The 18546-nt window shown below is 42.8% G+C and overlaps 1 protein-coding gene across 3 annotated transcripts in view; it reads left to right on the forward strand.

Annotated features, from left to right (window-relative positions):
- The first annotated feature begins 256 nt into the window (after positions 1-256).
- The window catches only part of USP30 (ubiquitin specific peptidase 30), a 28332-nt gene continuing 10042 nt past the window's right edge, over positions 257-18546 (forward strand). The window contains exons 1-7 of one of the 3 annotated variants that reach the window (XM_019757498.3): positions 257-477; positions 3774-3883; positions 4996-5178; positions 9812-9915; positions 14141-14239; positions 14797-14842; positions 15977-16071. In XM_019757498.3, coding sequence (XP_019613057.2) covers positions 395-477; positions 3774-3883; positions 4996-5178; positions 9812-9915; positions 14141-14239; positions 14797-14842; positions 15977-16071 — 720 coding nt within the window. In that variant the 5' untranslated portion in view covers positions 257-394. The remainder of the gene's footprint in view (positions 478-3773; positions 3884-4995; positions 5179-9811; positions 9916-14140; positions 14240-14796; positions 14843-15976; positions 16072-18546) is intronic. The other 2 variants (XM_074321063.2, XM_019757499.3) reach the window with 2 other exon arrangements.

Genomic DNA, 18546 nt, shown 5'->3' on the forward strand with positions numbered 1-18546 from the left:
CCTGATGCCTCTTTAGAGCAGGGGCGCCCTCTTCATACCAAAAAATAAAAATGACATGGTCCTTCCTGGAAGTGGGGTATCTGTATTTATGAATAGAGCCCTGGCAAACCCTGAAACCAAAGAGGCCCCGGGCCGTAGGAATTCCTTTACCCCATTGCTAAGCTGGGGGGAGGGAGCGGGGGAGAGGGGGACAAGAACATGGTCCATCGGCTTTTCCTCTCCGGCGACGGCGGCTTCCGGTCCTCCCGGGAGCCCGTCCTTCGGCCTACCTTCCCCCGAGTTGCTGGTTCTTTAACCGCGGGTTCCGCGGCCTCGGGAGCATTAGGCGACTTCTGTCAGTCAGCCGCGGTAGCGGCGTGGGTGGCGGCGGCGGCGGGCCTCCCGCGGGGCCGCAATGCTGAGCTCCCGAGCCCAGGCGGCGGTGAGCGCGGCCGACAGAGCCATCCAGCGTTTCCTGCGGACCGGGGCGGCAGTCAGGTGAGCTTTCGGGGGCGGGGCGGCCGGAGAGGCCCGGAGCGGGGTCCCCAGCCTGGGCCTTTGGTGGCCTTTTCACACCCTAGTCAGGGTCCCCAGGGCCGGAGTAAACATTCTGGGGGTTCTGCGTTCCGCAGGGCTGGAGGCCCAGCCCCGGAGGCAGGAGGGACGACGGGCTTCTAGGGCTTGCAGGTCTTTGGCAAAACCAATTCTGTCTGCACTCCCCAGTTCTGCTAGCGCCCCAAATTCTATCCGTGTCCCCCACTCCCGCCTGCCAGTGCCTCCTCCAGTCCTGACATTGTCCCCCAAACTTCCAGGGAGCCTCAGGCTGGTCAAGGCCCCGAAATCTGTCAGTGCCCCGCGGACCTCTCAGGGCTTCGCAGGCTTTCCAGGACCCCTTAATCCTCTGCGGATACCCCCAATCCTTATGGGCTCCGAGTCGTGTCAGTTCCTGGCCTGCCAGGATTCCCCAGCCTTGTCAAGCTTGCCAGTCCTGCCATGGTTCTCAATCCTGTAAAGTGCCTGGGGCTTGCTAGCACTCGCCCTCCCCTCCTATTTTGTCAGCCCCCCTATTTCTGTCAGTCCCCGTGCCCCAGTTATGCCAGGGATCCCCTATTCTGTCTGGATCCCCAACCTGATTAGGGACTTATTATCTTGCAAGGGTTAAACCAATCAGGACCCCCTTACCTGCTAAAGCTCCCAGTCCTGCTAAGGCTCCTCCCCCCAATAGTATTGGACCCGCCCAATAGTATTGTCCCCAGTCCTGTCGAGGCCCCTGTTTCCCTCCTCTTATCTTCCCTCCCATGGGCTTCGGGCTTCAGAGCTGAGCACTGCATCTCTATTACTGTCCCTAAATGACTGAGACCTGTTGTTCAGGACAGCTTCCTTCCTTTGGAACTGGAGTAGGTCTAAAGGACTTATTATCCAGACCGGCCCGGTGGCTCAGGCGGTTGGAGCTCCAGTGCTCCTAACTCCGAAGGCTGCCGGTACCATTCCCACATGGGCCAGTACCAGATGGCTCAGTTGGTTGGAGTGCATCCTCTCAACCACAAGGTTGCCCCGTTGGACTCCCGCAAGGGATGGTGGGCTGTGCCCCCTGCAACTAACAAGGGCAACTGGACCTGGAGCTGAGCGGCGCCCTCCACAACTAAGATTGAAAGGACAACAACTTGACTTGAAAAAAGTCCTGGAAGTACACACTGTTCCCCAACAAAAAAGTCCTGTTCCCCTTCAAACAAACAAACAAACAAACAAACAAACAAACAAACAAACAAAAAATAAAGAACTTATTATCCCAGGGCTGGAAGCTGTCGGTGGCTATCCTGTCCTGTGCCCCCATTCTGTAGATGGGAAGAAGGCCTTGAGATGGCCTCGTGTATGGGCCTACAGCTGACCTGATAGCAGAACTGGGGGGAGAAGCGAGATGTTTTTATTCCCAAGCTGCATTACTCTCCTCATGTTGTCATTTTGCAGAGAAATGGCATTTCCACAATCACCACTCACCCTTGGGGTGTTTTTGTGCATGCTCTGCTAAGGATGTGGGCAAGCCCTCTCTCCCACCCTTTTGACACTCTGTTTTTCAGTTTCCCTTGTAAGCTTTGTGTTTATAAGCACAGACTTGGTAGTCGGATGGACATAACAGTTCAGATCCACGCTGCCTCACCCACTTTGACCAAGTTGGCTGCCTCTTTTAGTTTCCTCACCTATAAAAATGGAGATGATAAAGGAACCTACCTGTGTGGGATTGTTTTGAGGATGAGCTAAGATGATCACAGTGCCTGCGGTAGAAATATTAGTGTTTGATTAGGGGATTTAAGAGCATATGTACACTGCTTTAGCCTTTCGGTGATGGCCCTTTTTAACCTTTCCAGGCACTTTTGTGAATGCACCTATTGTGTAAAAGTCAGCACAACGATGCATTAAGAAATTTCAGGAATGAAACTGAGATTATAATACTCAATCATCATAGCCGCTAGCATTTGCAGAGCTCTTACTATGTACCACCCTATGCATTAGCACTTATTTAATCCTCACAACAACCCTATGAGGTAGGTCTCACGATTGTCCCCATTGTACAGATGAGAAAGCTGAGGCTTAGCGGGTGAAATGATGTCCTAGAGAATAGCAAAGCCAAGATTGAACCAGATTAATGTGATTCCACTTTCTTAACCAAGTGCTGTGGGCTATTGACTCTGTCTTGGGAGAACAAAGATTTATTTGAAATTCAGTTAGCATCATGTCAGTTACGACACTAGGAAACTGGTGGTAGTTGTAAGATAGAGTCACTGGTATTACCAGTGACTCTGTGAGTTAATGTTGACTGAGCTGAGATCAAAACAATTTTCACATGATCTAAATATTGGGATATGAACATATTACACACACGTGTATATACATACATATCTAACATATGGTTTGCTTTAGTCAGTGGACATATGTAACTTTGTATAAAACCGTGTTTTAAATTGCTGGTGCAATTTCTTCATTTGCAGTAAAAGAGTAACTTCAGTGTTCAAGTCAAGCCTAAAATTAAGACTCTTTAATTTCACAAATACTTAGATCTTTGTATACTATTATGTGCTGCCCCCTCCTCATTTAATAATCTGAAAGATAAATCCATTTCTGTATGTTTTCCCCAGTACCCAATCATTCAGTAAATATTATTGAGTATCTACAATGTGCCAGGCATGATGTAGACACTTGGGATATGTCAGTGAGTAACATAAACAAAGATCCCTGTCCTTGGAGACTTTGCATTCCAGTTGAAAGAGACAGACAATCAATTAGTGAATAATGAATATTACGTTAGAAGGTGGTAAGTGCTATGGTAAAAAGAAAAAGTACGTAGAAGCCCGTAAAAGGGGCCAGGAGTGCAGGTTCTAAAGGTTAGTTAGAAGTGAAGGGGAGGTGAGGAGTGAGCCAAGTAGCGATCTGGGGGAAGAGCATACCAGGCCGAGGGAACAGCAGTGCAAAGGTCCTGGGGTAAGAGCATGACTGGGGTGGCAGCCAGTGTGGAGGCGGAGCGAGAGGCAGAGTAGAAGGAAAAGCCTGGCTTCTCTGAGTGAGATGGGACTTTTGGAATGTTGTGCCCTTCGATTTTAAATCCTGATGTCTAAATGTGCTGATTTTCAAGACATAATCCTATGTATATTACTATATACTACTTTAACTTGAAAAGTAGGTATTTGGTAGGCCAGTGGGTTATTTTGATGAAATGTTATTTCTAAGTACTTATATCTGTCTATGTACATACTGTGTTTGTGATCATGGAAGATAGTAAACTTATTTTTCTTTTTTAGATATAAAGTCATGAAGAACTGGGGTGTTATAGGTGGAATTGCTGCTGCTCTTGCAGCAGGAATATATGTTATTTGGGGTCCCATTACGGAAAGAAAGAAGCGTAGAAAAGGTAAGAATGAGGCCATTGCATCATGGTCGGTAGACTTGACCTGAACCATTATTGTCCAAAAACAGTACAAAAAGGGGAGGCATTTTTGGTTCTCTCGTAGCCTCAGTTTTTGAACAGTACTTTCTTTTAAGCAGAAGTTAATTTTAATGACTCATTATTTTCTACCCTGTTGTAAAAAGATTCACCTCCCTTAAAGTCTTGAATTTGTGACATTCTTTGTAATGAATAATTTCAAGTAGCTTAATTGTCTATGTTCTCATTAACATGGCAATTGTGTTTTTCACTAGTACAATCGACCGGTTGTTTGATGCATTTGTGATTTCACTGACTAGCTGATAGTCACTAGTAAATGTTTCAAGTTAGTTTCTTCATTAACCCCCAAATCTATTTCCAATTTTTAAAAATACCCCCTTTTGTGAATGTTGCTCTACTTATATTGATAAAAAGTTTGCCAAAAAAAGGGGGGGATGTGGGTAATAGATGTAGCAAAATATTGATCATTGTTAAATCTGGGGGTGGTTATAATTAGGGTTTATTATATATCCTCTCTTATTTTGTACATGTTTGAGAACTTTCATAATAAAACGTTTTAAAAAATTTCGACAGAAGAGGGAAGTATTTTGTTGATCTCTGCAGAAAGACTGAGCAGAGTTGCCATAGTGGAGTCTTTCCCACTGATGGTAAGAACAAAATCATTGTCCTGGAAAGCAACAACAGAACAATTGTTTTCTTCTGTTTTGAGAAACAATGCTTTCTTCTTAAAGGGGAGAGAGAGAGGGAACTGAATGAGAGAGAGAAAGAAAGAGACGTTACTAAGTGGTTTTTTGGTACATTCAGTGTAAACCAAACTGTGCCAGACATCGTGGTAGGTTTCAAAAGTTACACAGGACGGGGACCTGTCCTTCTGTCCCTACAGTGTCCTAAAGGAGCAGTACTAGGACTGGGCCTCAGCATGGTCAAAATGCCCGGCCCCTGGATCTCTGGATAAGGACTTTCTCACGTTGGGATTTCAAATGCAAGGCCCTGGTGCAGAAACTCGCTAATGGGAGAGAAAAAAAGAGTTGGTCCAATATAATGTGCTGCTCTCTCATTTCTCACCCCCCTCTTTCTAGGGCTTGTGCCTGGCCTTGTCAACTTGGGGAACACCTGCTTTCTGAACTCCCTGCTGCAAGGATTGTCTGCCTGCCCTGCTTTCATCAAGTGGCTGGAAGAGTTCACCACCCAGTATACCCGGGATCAGAAGGAGCCCCCGCCACACCAGTATTTATCCTTAACACTGTTGCACCTTCTGAAAGGTATCTAGCTGGGAATTTAAAGGGGATTGTGTGCGTTTCCCAAGCAGCTGCCCAGATGGCAGGCAAAGGGTTAATAGCCTCTGTTTAGAAAAACATCATCTACGGATTATGAAAAAAAACACTAAGAGCCCAATAGATACAAACAGCTAGTTTTCGAAAATCAAAGATATAACCCTCTATTTTAAAAATTGTCAGTTTAGTTACAGCTTTTTAGGGAAAGAAGAAAATCCACTGTGACATAACCATTTTGATTATAAGAATACTCTGGTTTCAAAAACATTAACTTTTTTTAAAAAAAAAAGTATCTTAGCCTAGAAAGTAAGGTAATTTGCAAGAGAAATACTACAAATTGTATTTCGATAAACACAAAGTATCTAACAAATACTCAAATATTCAACTTGACCATCATCAAAGAAATATAAATAAAATAATCATGAGGCACCATGTTCTTGCCTGTCAGCAAAGATTGAAAAACAGTTCGATGGTCATGACCAGCTGTTGGGTGACATGTTCGCACACATCAGAGTGGGTGTAACTTAGGGCATCCTTTCAGGAAAGGAGTTTGCAACGACACAGTAATAGCTTGCCAAATGCTCAGTGCCATTTGACCTAGTAATGCCTTGTCTGGGAGTCTGTCTTAACAGAAATAGTTAGAAACGTGGACTGTCATTTACACTGGCCTGAAGTTCTAAGAGCAAACAAGTTTGGGAATGGCTGGATACTAGCCCCGAGCTTGGAGAGTCACAATATACATGGAATTTTAAGAAGTCGCTGATCTAACTTCATTTTTAAACCACTATTTTAACTGTAGAACTGGTTCCCCCCCCACACACACACACACACACGCAGCATTTGTTACCATCCTGAGGACATTCCAGAGAATGCAGTTTGGGAAATGCTGTTAAAGGCACAAAGATCTCCAATATCTAGTTATAATGGGGGAAAAGAAAGAAAAAAATGTGGTTGTCCAACAGTAGGATGATTAAGCAATCAATGGAACAGTACATCTTTGTGAAGTTTTTTTTGTTTTGTTTTGTTTTTAATTTGGGAGAGGGCATAGGCTATATTATTAAGTTTAAAAGAGCAGGATACAAAGTATGATATAATTGACTTCAGTGAAGCAAAAACTTCTACAGCTAGACTGGACAGAAAAAGACTAAATGTTAGCCGTGGCCATTTTGGTATTGTGCAGTTGCTGGTTTGAAAACATTTTTTAAAAAAAGACAAAACCCCACACAACTATATTTCTAAAACTCCCAACAGTAAGCGTATATTATTCTCACAGTCAGAAAAAAATAATCGGATCTAAAACACTCAGCTAAATATTGCTTCACTGAGGTATTTTCCCATGTGATCTCAGCTTGACACAGAAATCTTTATGAAGCAAGTTCTGCAGGTCTGTCAAGAGGCAGTTTGAAAAGAATTTCTTCTACTCCTCTGTTCTAAGAAAAACACCATTCCAAAGACTTGTGAGAAGCTGAAATGTCCACATAGCTGTTATGACTCAGGTTCAGGAGTTGTCCTGCCCATGGGGCGGCCAGTTAACTCAGTTGGTTAGAGTGCGATGCCAGAGTTGCTGGTTCGATCCCCACATTGGCCAGTGTGAGCTGCGCCCTCCACAACTAGATTGAGACAACTGCTTGACTTGGAGCTGATGGGTCCTGGAAAAACACACTTAAAATAAATAAAAGTTAAAAAAAAAAGAGTTGTTCTGATCATGATCTCAGCACTCCCATCTCCCCTTTGCCCACTTACAACCCAATGCTGGGAAGCAGAGGCTCCCGTGGTCCACTGCACCTAGAGTATACACTCCCTTCTCTGCGTCTGCTTTCAGTGTCTTTTATTTTGACTTTTAGAAATAATTTTAGTTATACAAGTAGTGCATAAATAAATTCTCCTTGTAAAAAAATGAAAGCATTATAGATAAGGCTAAAAACCGCTTTATCATTACTACCGCAATCCTGTTTCTCTCCTTCCTCCCCCAAAGTAAGATGTAAGTATATCCTTCCAGACGGTTTTCTAAGTACCCACAGGAATTACATATTATTTATGTTTTTTCGTAACCAAGTAACATTATATGCCCTAGAGAAATGTCCAGTTCAGTACATGTCAGCTCTACCTCTTTCATTTGTCTTTCTTTTTGTGAGTTTATTGGCCTTATAGATGTTGTCTTCTGTGAATTGCTTGCTCATATCCTTTGCCTATTTAAAAAAAATTGATAAATCATCCATAACACAAAATTTACCATCTTAACCATTTTTCAGTATATAATTCTCTACCAATAAGTACAGTCACTTTGTTCTGCAACCATAATAGTCACTCTTCATCTCCAGAACTTTTCCATCATCCCATATCGAAACTCTGTATCCATTAAACAACTCCCCATTTTCTGTTACCCCTAGACTGCCGTAACCACGATTCTGTCTGTCTCTATGAATCTGATTGACTGTGTACCTCATTTATGTGGAATCATGCAATATTTGTCCTCTTGTGTCTGGCTTATTTCACTTAGCATAATGTCTTCCAGGTTCATCCACCTTGTAGCATGTGTCAGAATTTCTTTCCTTTTTAAGGCTGAATATGAATAATATTCGATTGTGTGTGTATAGATATGCCACATTTTGTTTATCCATTCATAAGTCCGTGGACATTTGGGTTTTCATGTTTGGGCTATTGTGAACAATTCTGCTTTAAACATTGCTGTACACGTTTCTCTTCAAGTCCCTGCATTTCATTGTTTTGGGTGTATGCCCAGAGGTAGACTTGCTGGATCAAATGGTAATTCTGTCTAATTTTATGAGGAACCACCATACTGTTTTCCATAGCGGCTGTGCCATCTTAACATTCCCACCAGCAGTGCACAAAGTGTTCCAATTCTCCGCATCCTCACCAGCACTTGTTATTGTCTGTCTTTTTGCTAATAGCCTTCCTAATGGGTGTGAAGTGATATCTTTGGTTTTGATTTGCGTTTCCCTAATGAAAAGTAATGTTAACCATCTTTTCATGTGTTTATTAGCCATTTCCCCAAATTTAAGACCTAGCCAGACATTAAAATAAGATCCGGTCTTATTTTACTATAATATAAGACCGGGAATATAATATAATATAATATAATATAATATAATATAATATAATATAATATAATATAATATAATATAATATAATATAATATAATATAATATAATATAATATAATATATTATACCAGGTCTTATATTAGTTTTTGCTCCAAAAGTTGCATTAGAGCTGATTATCCGGCTAAGTCTTATTTTCGGGGAAACACGGTATTTCCCTACGGTAGATCCTAAGAAAGTGAAATTGCTGCATTATAGGATATGAAAATTAGTAGACATTGCCAAATTGCCCCACAGCATTGTAGGCAAAATTGGGCTAAAGGGGACATTAAAATTTTCCTTGGGAAGGAAAAAGCTAACAGGGCGGCTTGATGGATATAGGAGGAAGAGGGAAGGTATAGTTTCTTTCCTTTTGTGCTCCCTTTGTTCTGGAGGGTAAAGGTCAGACCTCAGGTGATATTTGCCTGATAAGACAAGCCTCGGGCCTTCTCAGCACTGGCTGCCAGGGCTGCTACTTCTCCACAGGTCGCCACCACTCACAAAGTCACAGACCATGTTCAGACAGGTTGTGGGTGGCAGTATTCAGAACCTTCAGAGCCTAAAGTATTCAAAGGAATCCTTCAAGTTCACTGACTGCAAATCAAAGAGAAGAAACAGCCTCGCTTAGTTTACCTGGGGAATTGGAACTGCCATAAACTGTGCTGAGATGACAGGCCCCTATATTTTTTGTCTCTCGTACTCTGGTCCAGTGTAACACACAATGAGATGGGGGATGGTCAAGATCAGGAATCAGCAAACTCTGGCCCATGGGCCAAATCTGGCCCACTACCTGTTATTTAAATAAAGTTTTATTGAAACACAGCCATGCCCATTTGTTTAGTATTATCTATGGCTGCTTTTGTGTTAGAATGGCAGAGTTGCAACAATGATCCGTGAAACCTAAAATGTTTACCAACCCTGCTCTAGATGTAATTATAAATTCATAAGCCCATCAAACTTTTATTTATTTTTATTAGGCTTGGTTCTACTTATGATTGAAAAGTAAACCATTCACCAGACCCATTCAGCTGCCACATGTACCTTGATGTTTTATGATAATCGGAAACTCATGCAGACAGATGTACAAGTGAAGGCCTTATGGCCACAAGAGAGAGCCCCGTGGAGAGGAGTTAAGCACTGCATGTAGGGTTGGACTAGATGAATGCTTAAGGGTCCTCTCACCCCTGAGAGTTGTGAGTTTAGATCATTTTATTCAATAAGAATCTTGCAACAATAAATTTATATTGATGATGATAATTCAAATCACTGAAAATCAATTATTTCATTTAAATGCTGTGGCCTTATGAAAAATTACTTTCATTCAACAAACACAAAGTGCCGAATAATATACTAAGCATTGGGTAAGGTTACAAAGAAGAATAGTGAAAGAGCTATAATTCCAAGATGAATTTTATAATTCTTAAATTCTTCATTAGCTTTGATAGTCCGAGTGGTGCAGGTTTTCTGGTTAGTTGTTAACACTGGTGAGTTTAATAATTGTGTCACCTTTTTTGTTTCCAGCTTTATCCTGCCAAGAAATAACTGATGATGAGGTCTTGGATGCAAGCTGCTTGTTGGATGTCTTAAGAATGTACAGATGGCAGATCTCTTCATTTGAGGAACAGGTGAACACAACATTCAAAACAGATTTACTTGGAGAATGCTTCCCCCTAACGAGCTGGGGTCTGAGCTTACAATGATGGCTGCAAAACAGCTGCATTGCTGCAGCGGGAAGAATAAATGCCAGTATTGACCTTGCAGTTGCCTGGCCTGGGTGTACATTCCTGTGACATTTTAGGCAGCCTCCACGTTCTGGGCTAGATTATGAGCTTTGTTCCTGCTTTCATGACTAGAGGAGAAATACAGCTCTGTTTCACCTGATGGATGGAAGGATGATTAGCAGAACAGGGCATAAACACAGGTTCCAAAGAACAAAAATCTGTAGTTCTTGAATGATGTGGCACGTCAGTGGATGATGGGGACACTTGAGTCCTTTAGAGAGAGGCAGGTGGCTTCACCTTAGAGGCCCAGAGGGTCAGGCGAGACCCTTTTTTGGATCACACCCTCATTTAAAAAAGAAGAAAAAAATGTCTTCAGAGGCTGCCTTAAAGTGGCCCCAGACTGAGAGCAGGTGTCCTGTGCATCCTGAGGGCTATCTTCCAGCCACTTCCACCTCCTTTCCACAACGCCAGATTCCCTGTCTTCTTTGGTCCCGGCCACCCTCCTCCTCCCCAGACCACTATTACCAATGGCAGGTCTGAGGCTAAGACTGAGAGGGTGAAGATCTAAGGACAGAAAATGTAGCGTCCGGTGGGGTTCGGGTGTGTCCTCACGAGCCGAATTCCCAGAACGGCCTTGTCCAGTTTTGTGTTGGCTGCTTCTGCTTCCACCGTCCAGATACTGGACCAGAGCAATGGGAGACGGCCTTTGGGCTCCCAAAACGGTGGGGCTGAAATGCAAAGCATTTCAAAGCTCTGAAAAATGAGGTGGGAAGTCTTTCTAGCACCTCTCATTTTTAAAGATTATCTCTGTTTCCCCTTTAATCTGAAGCCATGCATACGTCTTTTTAAAACATGACATGGATGATACCTATACTTTCTTACCATGCATCTCGATTCATCTATTGTGTGTTGAAATGTTTTTTCCATTTAGAAAATCCTTTTTAAATCCTGCTGTAACTGGAATGATTTAGCCAAAATGTTTTTCATTTGTCTAAAGTGAGAGTGACTGAGATTCAGTCACCAAGGACATCAGCTGCGTTTCCTAAGCCCTGCTCTTCTGTCAAGGACCCACTTAAAGCCCAGTTACTCCCTAAGCATCTACGGCTCACAGCAGTCACTGAGCCAGGTAGTGCGTTAGTGTGGGTGGAAGAGAGGCGAGCGTGTCTGTCCTCTTGGAAGGCATCCAGAGCACCGCCTGGGGCCTCATCTCCGTTACTATTCATCCAGTCAGCCAATAGCAGCCAATAGGCTTCCACTATCAACCGCTTTTCAGTGTCTGCAGGTAGAACTATGGGAGAGGCACTGGGCTAAGGGCTTCCCTCGTGGGAATTACTGATTTCACCCGCGCAGCAGTCCTGTAAGGAGTTCCTGTTACTATGCTCGTTTTGCAGATGAGCACACTGAGAGCCAGAGACGGGAAGTGATTTGCCCAAAGTCACATAGCTCTTTCAGTGGCAGAGCCAGGATTCGAACCAATCTGGTGCTAAAGTGCCCACGTCAGCTCCAGCCTCTTCTGCCATACGATTTTTTTTCTCAAGGCCAAGTAGCTGACTGTGACAGAATAGGGTTTGGATCTGACTCCATCCTGTCTTGGGATTTTTCTCCATGGTGAAGCCCTGCTCATTGCTTCAAGGGTTGGTCCAGATGCCTGTGTTTGAGGCTCCCTGAGCCTCCCAGGTAGAGCCGATTCCCTCTCTGTCCCCTGTGGCTCATTGGCCATAATAGGGCTGTAGCATTGTGCTGCTAAGTAATAGCTGGGCTGCTACATCTGTGGCTGGATTGTGAGTCTCTGAGAGCAAGAGCCTTGCCTTATTTCTCTTTGAATCTCTATCACTCTCTTGCTAAGTGCTGTTCGTAGCCTAGGAGGGGATTCATTTATACATGCCACCAATACGTATTGAATGCCTGCCTGGGGCAGGACAGCGTCCCTGCTCTCAGGGAGCTCACATGCAAGTGAGGCTGTAGACAGGAAACAGGTAACTTCAAGATGCGCTAATAATCGTAAAACAAACAGGGCGTGACAAAGTGTGAATGTGGGGGCCTGGGACCTGGGGTCAGAGAAAAGCAATTGGGAGACCGCTATAGACGGGCAAGGCTTTTCAGAAGACCTGAGGTCTTGGCTGAGACCTGAGGCCTAAAAAGAAGTAAGGCCTATGAATGTCTGGGTGCAGGGTGTTCCAGAGGAACCAGCCAGGTGAAAAGCCTGAGACAGAGACAAGTGTGCAGTGTTTGGAGGACAGCGAGAAGTCCAGCAGGGCTGGGGCCAGGGCGAGGAGAGCAGTGGAGGAGCGGGGGTCCCAGACGTCAGGGCCTGGGAGGCCATCGCAGGTGTTGGGCTTCTGCTCTGTGTGCGGTTGGGGAGCCACTAGAGGCTTCGAGCAGGGATCTGGTGTATGTTTGAATGGGACCACGCTGGTCGCTGTGTACAGGAAGGACTGTAGGGGCCAAGATGGAACCAGAGAGGGAAGGTGGGAGGCAGTTATCCAGGCAGATGTCCAGGCCAAGGATGGTGTGGCTTTGACTGGGGTTGGGGCAGGGGAGACATGGAGAGTCCTCAGGGAGTTAGGGTGTATTTTGGAGGGAGAGCCTGCAGGATTGCTGTTGAATTGACTAGGGGTGGGGTTAAGTCGGGGAGGGTTGGGGAGGGAGGGGCTCCTTGAGGAGATGCCATTTTGGTGGAGACCTGGAGGATGAGAAGGAATCAGCCCGGTGAAGATCTGGGCAGAGCTCCTCAGGCAAGGGTGCGTGACAGACAGTCCCCGAGAGGGGAATTAGCGTGGTGCATTCAGGAGCCAAAAGAGGCCTGGGAAATTAGACCTTGGTGGTGAGCGTGCTGTAGTTGTACAGATGGCGAATTATAATGTTCTACACGTGAAACTCATAATGTTATAAACCAGTGGTACCTCAATTTTCAGAAAAGAGGGGTAGGGCATAGTGAGGGAGGGAGACTTCTAGGGTCTGGCTCCTATCAGGGTTGGTAGGCTAGCTAAGAAGGGGGCGCGGGGTTTACTCTGGCAGTGAGAGCCGTTGGAAGGTTGGAAGCGGAAGAGTCGAGTCACTTGCCTTTAGAAGATCACACTCGTGACTGTGGAGGGACACTAAGAGCAGAAGCCTAGAGGGTCAGCGTCGTCAGAGTTCAGGGGAGGAGAGACCTGCCCATCCCAGAAGAGGGGCCGCTTTGGCTTTTTGAGAGAGGGGCGTTTGAGTTCATTCTTAAAGAGTAGTCCCCTGCCATGTGATGCAGCAATTCCACTTGTGAATATAAACCCGAAAGAATTTCAAGCAGGGACTCAAACAGGTATTTGTACACTCATGTTCATAGCAGTATTTGCAGTAGCCAAAAGGTGGAAGTAACCCAAGTGTCTGTCCATCCGCAAATGAGTGGAATGTGTGTGTGTGTGTGTGTGTGTGTGTGTGTGTGTGTGTACACCATGGAATACACGTACAGACAATGGAGTATTATTCAGCCTTAAAAATGAAGGAAATTCTGACGCCTGCTATAGCATGGATGAACCTTGAAGACATTATGCTAAGTGAAATAAGCCAGTCACAAAAGGACAAATATTGTATGATTCCTTGTATAAGGTACCTAGAGTAGTCAGATTCAGAGACAGAAAGTGGCATGGCGGTTGCCCGGGGCTGGAGGGAGGGGGAAATGAGGGGCTCCTGTTTCATGGGTACAGCCTTTCAGTTTGGGAAGATAAAAACATTCTGAAGATGGGTGGTGCTTTTGGTAGCACGACAGTGTGACTGTACTTAGTCCTACAGACTGTTCTAGGTTACGTGTATTTGACCACAATGAAAAAAAGAAAAGGAGTAGTCGGGCGGAGTGGAGGTCAGGGCCATCTCCATAAAGCTAACACAGGCTCAGAGAAGCTGGCCTGGAGGCAGCCCACCAGCTTTCTTTCCTTCTCTCTCCCCTCGGGCCTCCCAGTCCTGGGTCTTGATTGTGAAACTGTCTAGGACGGGACTGTGTCCATTTAACTATCTGAGCCCCGAGAAGGTGGAAAACAAATCCTGCCCACAGCCCACAGCTGGAGGAGGGCTGCCCGGTGGTCCCCGTGGGAATGGTGCTGATGCTGCTGTGGCCGCCTCAGGCCTCTCTGAAGAATGCTCTGCCCTTTGACAGGATGCTCACGAATTATTCCATGTCATTACCTCGTCATTGGAGGATGAGCGGGACCGTCAGCCCCGGGTCGCACATTTGTTTGATGTGCATTCCCTGGAGGTAAACCATTAATATTTCCGATACATTGAATGAGTTTGTGCATATTTAATGGGTGTAGGGACCACAAGTATCTTTATACAGCTTTAAGCGCACGAGAGTCAGTACAAATCAGCAGTGGGGCTGGGGCGGGTCTTAAACTGCAAACTTTGCAGTTGGTGATTGGGAAGGCCCTTTAAAATGATTCATTGCTGCAGTTTGTTGTTGGCTTGGAGACAAAAGAATATAGTTTTCCCTCCATCTAATACAGGGGAACAAGGAGCCGTGTCAATGCTAAATGAATCCTCATTTCCCTGGAACATTATAAAAGTTGATAAACGTTAACTAGTAAAGGGGGGAAATATTCTGGAGACAGGAAATGTGTTTTGATGGCATTTGATGAAGGAATAGGCACAGTAACCAACCAAGGAGTATGGTTCAGGCTACTTTGAGAAACCTTTGTTAAAAGCTGATTTTTAGTGGTGAGGTCAGCATAGAAACTTGTAAGATTTAGGAATGGGATGAGGGTGATAAACGGATGGCAGTAGGTTTTGAGTCTGTTTCTTTTCTTTCCCCTACAGCAGCAGTCAGAAATAACTCCCAAACAAATAACCTGCCGCACAAGAGGTAGTCATTTTCCATTGAACTGTAACACATAAGATGGGTACTTTTTAGATATGACAATAATTTGCTTAAAATTTTTTTTCTGGTGACATCCAGTCTGGCTTGAACTGCGTGTATTTGCAAAGGAACTTGTGTTTTGGAAACAGCTTTAAATTGCTCCCTTGGTGAACATCTTGAATTGTTTCCTCATACTCTAGCCCTGCTTGGTTTCCTCCAAACGGACTTATTTCTACTTCACACAAGGGTTTTCTTTTTACCTTCTTGGAGTAATCTTGTGAGGAACTTAAGCTGAAGCTGCCATGTCCTCAGCATTTCCACTCTAGCCAACTTGTACTGCAAATGATCACAATCCTCCTAAGAAGGAAATCGTTGTTTTCTTCAGATTTAAACTTAAAAACAAAAAAACAAAAACAAAAAAAAGCAACAAAAAAACCACATCAATTCCTTTGTATATTTGTAGTAATAAGACAATTATCTTTTCGCCCATATTGTGTTCCAGGCACTGTAATATGTCATTTAAACGTCACAACAGCTCTGTGAAACTGATGATACTGGAGATAATGGGACAATAATTACCCCAATTCCCGCAAACTGAGATGAAGTGACTTCCAAAGGTGAAGTGACTTCCCAGGTCATATAGCTTAATAAGAAGCAAAGCCAGGACCGAGCCCAGGGCTGCCTGACTCTACGGCCTGTGTGTTTTACTAGCATACTGCACTGTTTATTTCAGTAACCCCCATCCTATAAAAATTGAAAATTAAAGTTTTCCATATCTTGCTTATTCTGATGATTTCGGAAGGTTATTTCACTTCATGGAATGTTGCCTTATGGTATTCTTTGGACATCTCAAACATTTTAAGCATATGTTTCTAAAAACGTTGTTAAACACAAATTCCTTTATTAAATGTGGCTGTACCCATTATACAGAAACCACATTTAAGACCTGTATAAATTCTCCTGTGAAGGGAATGGGTTGTCTTTTTGAGGGAAGTCAATACGAAAAGTCCTTTCAATTTACTTTTCAGTTTTTTTCTAAAGAGGGAGTTGCTACCACATACTAAAAAGGAGAGTGAATTTTGAGGTTGGTGTCAAAGCGCAGGCTGAGGGTGGCATATCACCAGGTGTTTTGTGTTCCAGGGGCACCTCATCCCATGTCCAATCACTGGAAATCTCAGCATCCTTTCCACGGAAGACTTACTAGTAATATGGTCTGCAAACACTGTGAACACCAGGTAAATACAATACCAATACTTGATATTTTCTGGCGAGGTTTTAAGATTCCTGAAGCATCTAAAGAGTATTGACTAACAGTGGTTTATGGTGTTTGGGATTGCCTGGGCTCCGTAAACTCAGTGGACCGACTGCCCACCTTTGGTCAGAACTAACATGTCATCTGATCCTTAGAGCAGCAGACCCATCGTGGATTGGCAGGAATTCGAGTCCTAAGTTCACATCTATACTAATGGTGGACACAGCCGATTCTAGGGCTGTTGTTTTGGGTTGATTTTATTTTTTTGTTTTTCATTTTTTTGCTTTGAGGTTATAAAATCTTTATTTGGAAAATGTCCAACACAATACAAAATAGAGCATTGTGCAGCTATCACCTCAATCGATTTTAGAATATTTTCATCACCTTCCCCCCCCCCCCCCCCAAAAAAAAAAATCTGTACCCATTAGCAAGTACTCTCTATTTCTCATTCCACACTCCCAGCCCTAGGTAACCACTAATCTACTTTCTGTCTGTATAGATTTGCTTGTTCTGGGCATTTCATATAAATGGCATCATACAATATATAGTCTTTGGTGACTAGCTTCTTTCACTCAGTACAATGTTTTCAAGGTTCTTCCATGTTGTAGCATGTGTCAGTACTTCATTCCTGTTTATTACCAAATAATAGTCCATTGTATGGATTCATCAGTTGATGGCCATTTGGGTTGTTTCCACTTTGGGGCTATTGTATATAATGCTGCTGTGAATATTTATGTACAAGTTTTTGTGTGGGCATATGTGTTCATACCTCCATATGTGTTCATTTCTCCTGGGTATATACCTAGGAGTAGAATTGCTGGTTCCTGGTAATTCCATGTTTAATATTTTGAGGAATTGCCACACTGTTCTCCAAAGTGGCCGCACCATTTCATATTCCCACCAGCAGTGAATGAAGTTTCCAATTTTTCTACCTCCTCACTGATACTTATTATCTGACTTTTTAGTTATAACCATCCTAATGTGTGAAGTGCAGTTTTGATGGGCATTACCCTGATAACGATGTTGAATCTTTTTTAAAAAAAATAAGGTCCATAGATTACAATTCATAATCTTTAATATCTTTTAAGCTATAAGTTGCCCATTTTGCTCTTATTTTTCCTTGCAGTTTGTGTTTTGATGCTACTGTAAATGGAATTTAAAAATCTTTTTCTAGTATATAGAAATACAGTTGTTTGTATATTGACCTTGAGTCTTGAGATCTTGCAAAGATTCATTTATTAGTTCTCGAAGTTTTGTACATTCATTCGAATTCTGTTTGTAAACAGTCATGTTGTCTGTGAATAGAGTTTTACTTCTTCTTTACTTTCCTTTTACTTCTTTACTTTCCAACTGTTATGCCTTTTGTTTATTTTTCTTGCCTTATTATCCTGGCTAGGACCTCCAATACAAAGTCGAATAGGAGTGGTGATAGGGGATATCCTTGACTTGTTTCAAAGCTTAAGAAGCAAGTATTGGTGTTTCATAAATAAGTATGATATTAGCTTTGGGTCTTAGCATACCCCTTTTATTACACTGAGGATGTACTATTTCTAGTTTGCTGAGAGTTTTTATCATGAATAGTGGTTGAATTTTTTCATGCTTTTTCTGCCCATATGAAGGGTATCATATTTTTCTTTTATTCTGTTAATGTGGTGAATTGCAGTGATTGATTTTTCTAATGTTAAATTAGCCTTGTGTTTCTGGGATAAACTCCACTATATTATGATGTATTATTATTTTTATATGTTACTGAATTTGATTTTTAAATATTTTCTAAGGGATATTAATGTCTGTATGGATGAGGAATATTGGTGTTACAATTTTTTGTATTATCTTTGTCGGGTTCTGTTGTAAGGATTATATTAGCCTCATAAAATAACCTGGGAAGGGTTTGGACCTTGGTTGATAATGGTATTGTTTGCTAGAATTTGTCTTGTTTGCTAGACTTTGCTATTAGGCACATACACATGTATTAATCATGATGAGTTGACTCCTATTGTCATGATAAATTGTCCCTCTTTATCTCTGGTAAGACTCCTTGTCTTGAAGCCTATGGTGTGATTAATTTCCATCTAACTAGTGTTTCTATGGTATATCTCTTTCTGTTCCCTCCGTTTTTTACCTATCTTTATTTTTGTATTTATAATGTGGCTTTTGTAGACAGCATGTAATTGGGTCTTGTTTTTTTATCCAGCTTGACAATCTGCCTTTTAATTGGTGTGTTTAGTCCATTTACATTTAATTTAATGTAAGTATTTATATGGTTAGATTTAGGTCTGCTATTTTACCATTTGTTTTCTATTTGTATCTCATATTTTTTGTTCTTCTGTTCCTCCTTTCTTGCTGCCTTTTGGGTTAATTGAATACTTTTTAGTATTTTGTTGTAATTTCTCTATTGGCTTTTTAACTATATAGTTTTTTACATTTTTTTGTGTGTGTGATGACATCATGCAATTTT

The sequence above is a fragment of the Rhinolophus sinicus genome, chromosome 9, assembly GCF_057876585.1.
Source record: "Rhinolophus sinicus isolate RSI-liver-muscle chromosome 9, RSI-T2T, whole genome shotgun sequence".
Lineage (NCBI taxonomy): Eukaryota > Metazoa > Chordata > Mammalia > Chiroptera > Rhinolophidae > Rhinolophus > Rhinolophus sinicus.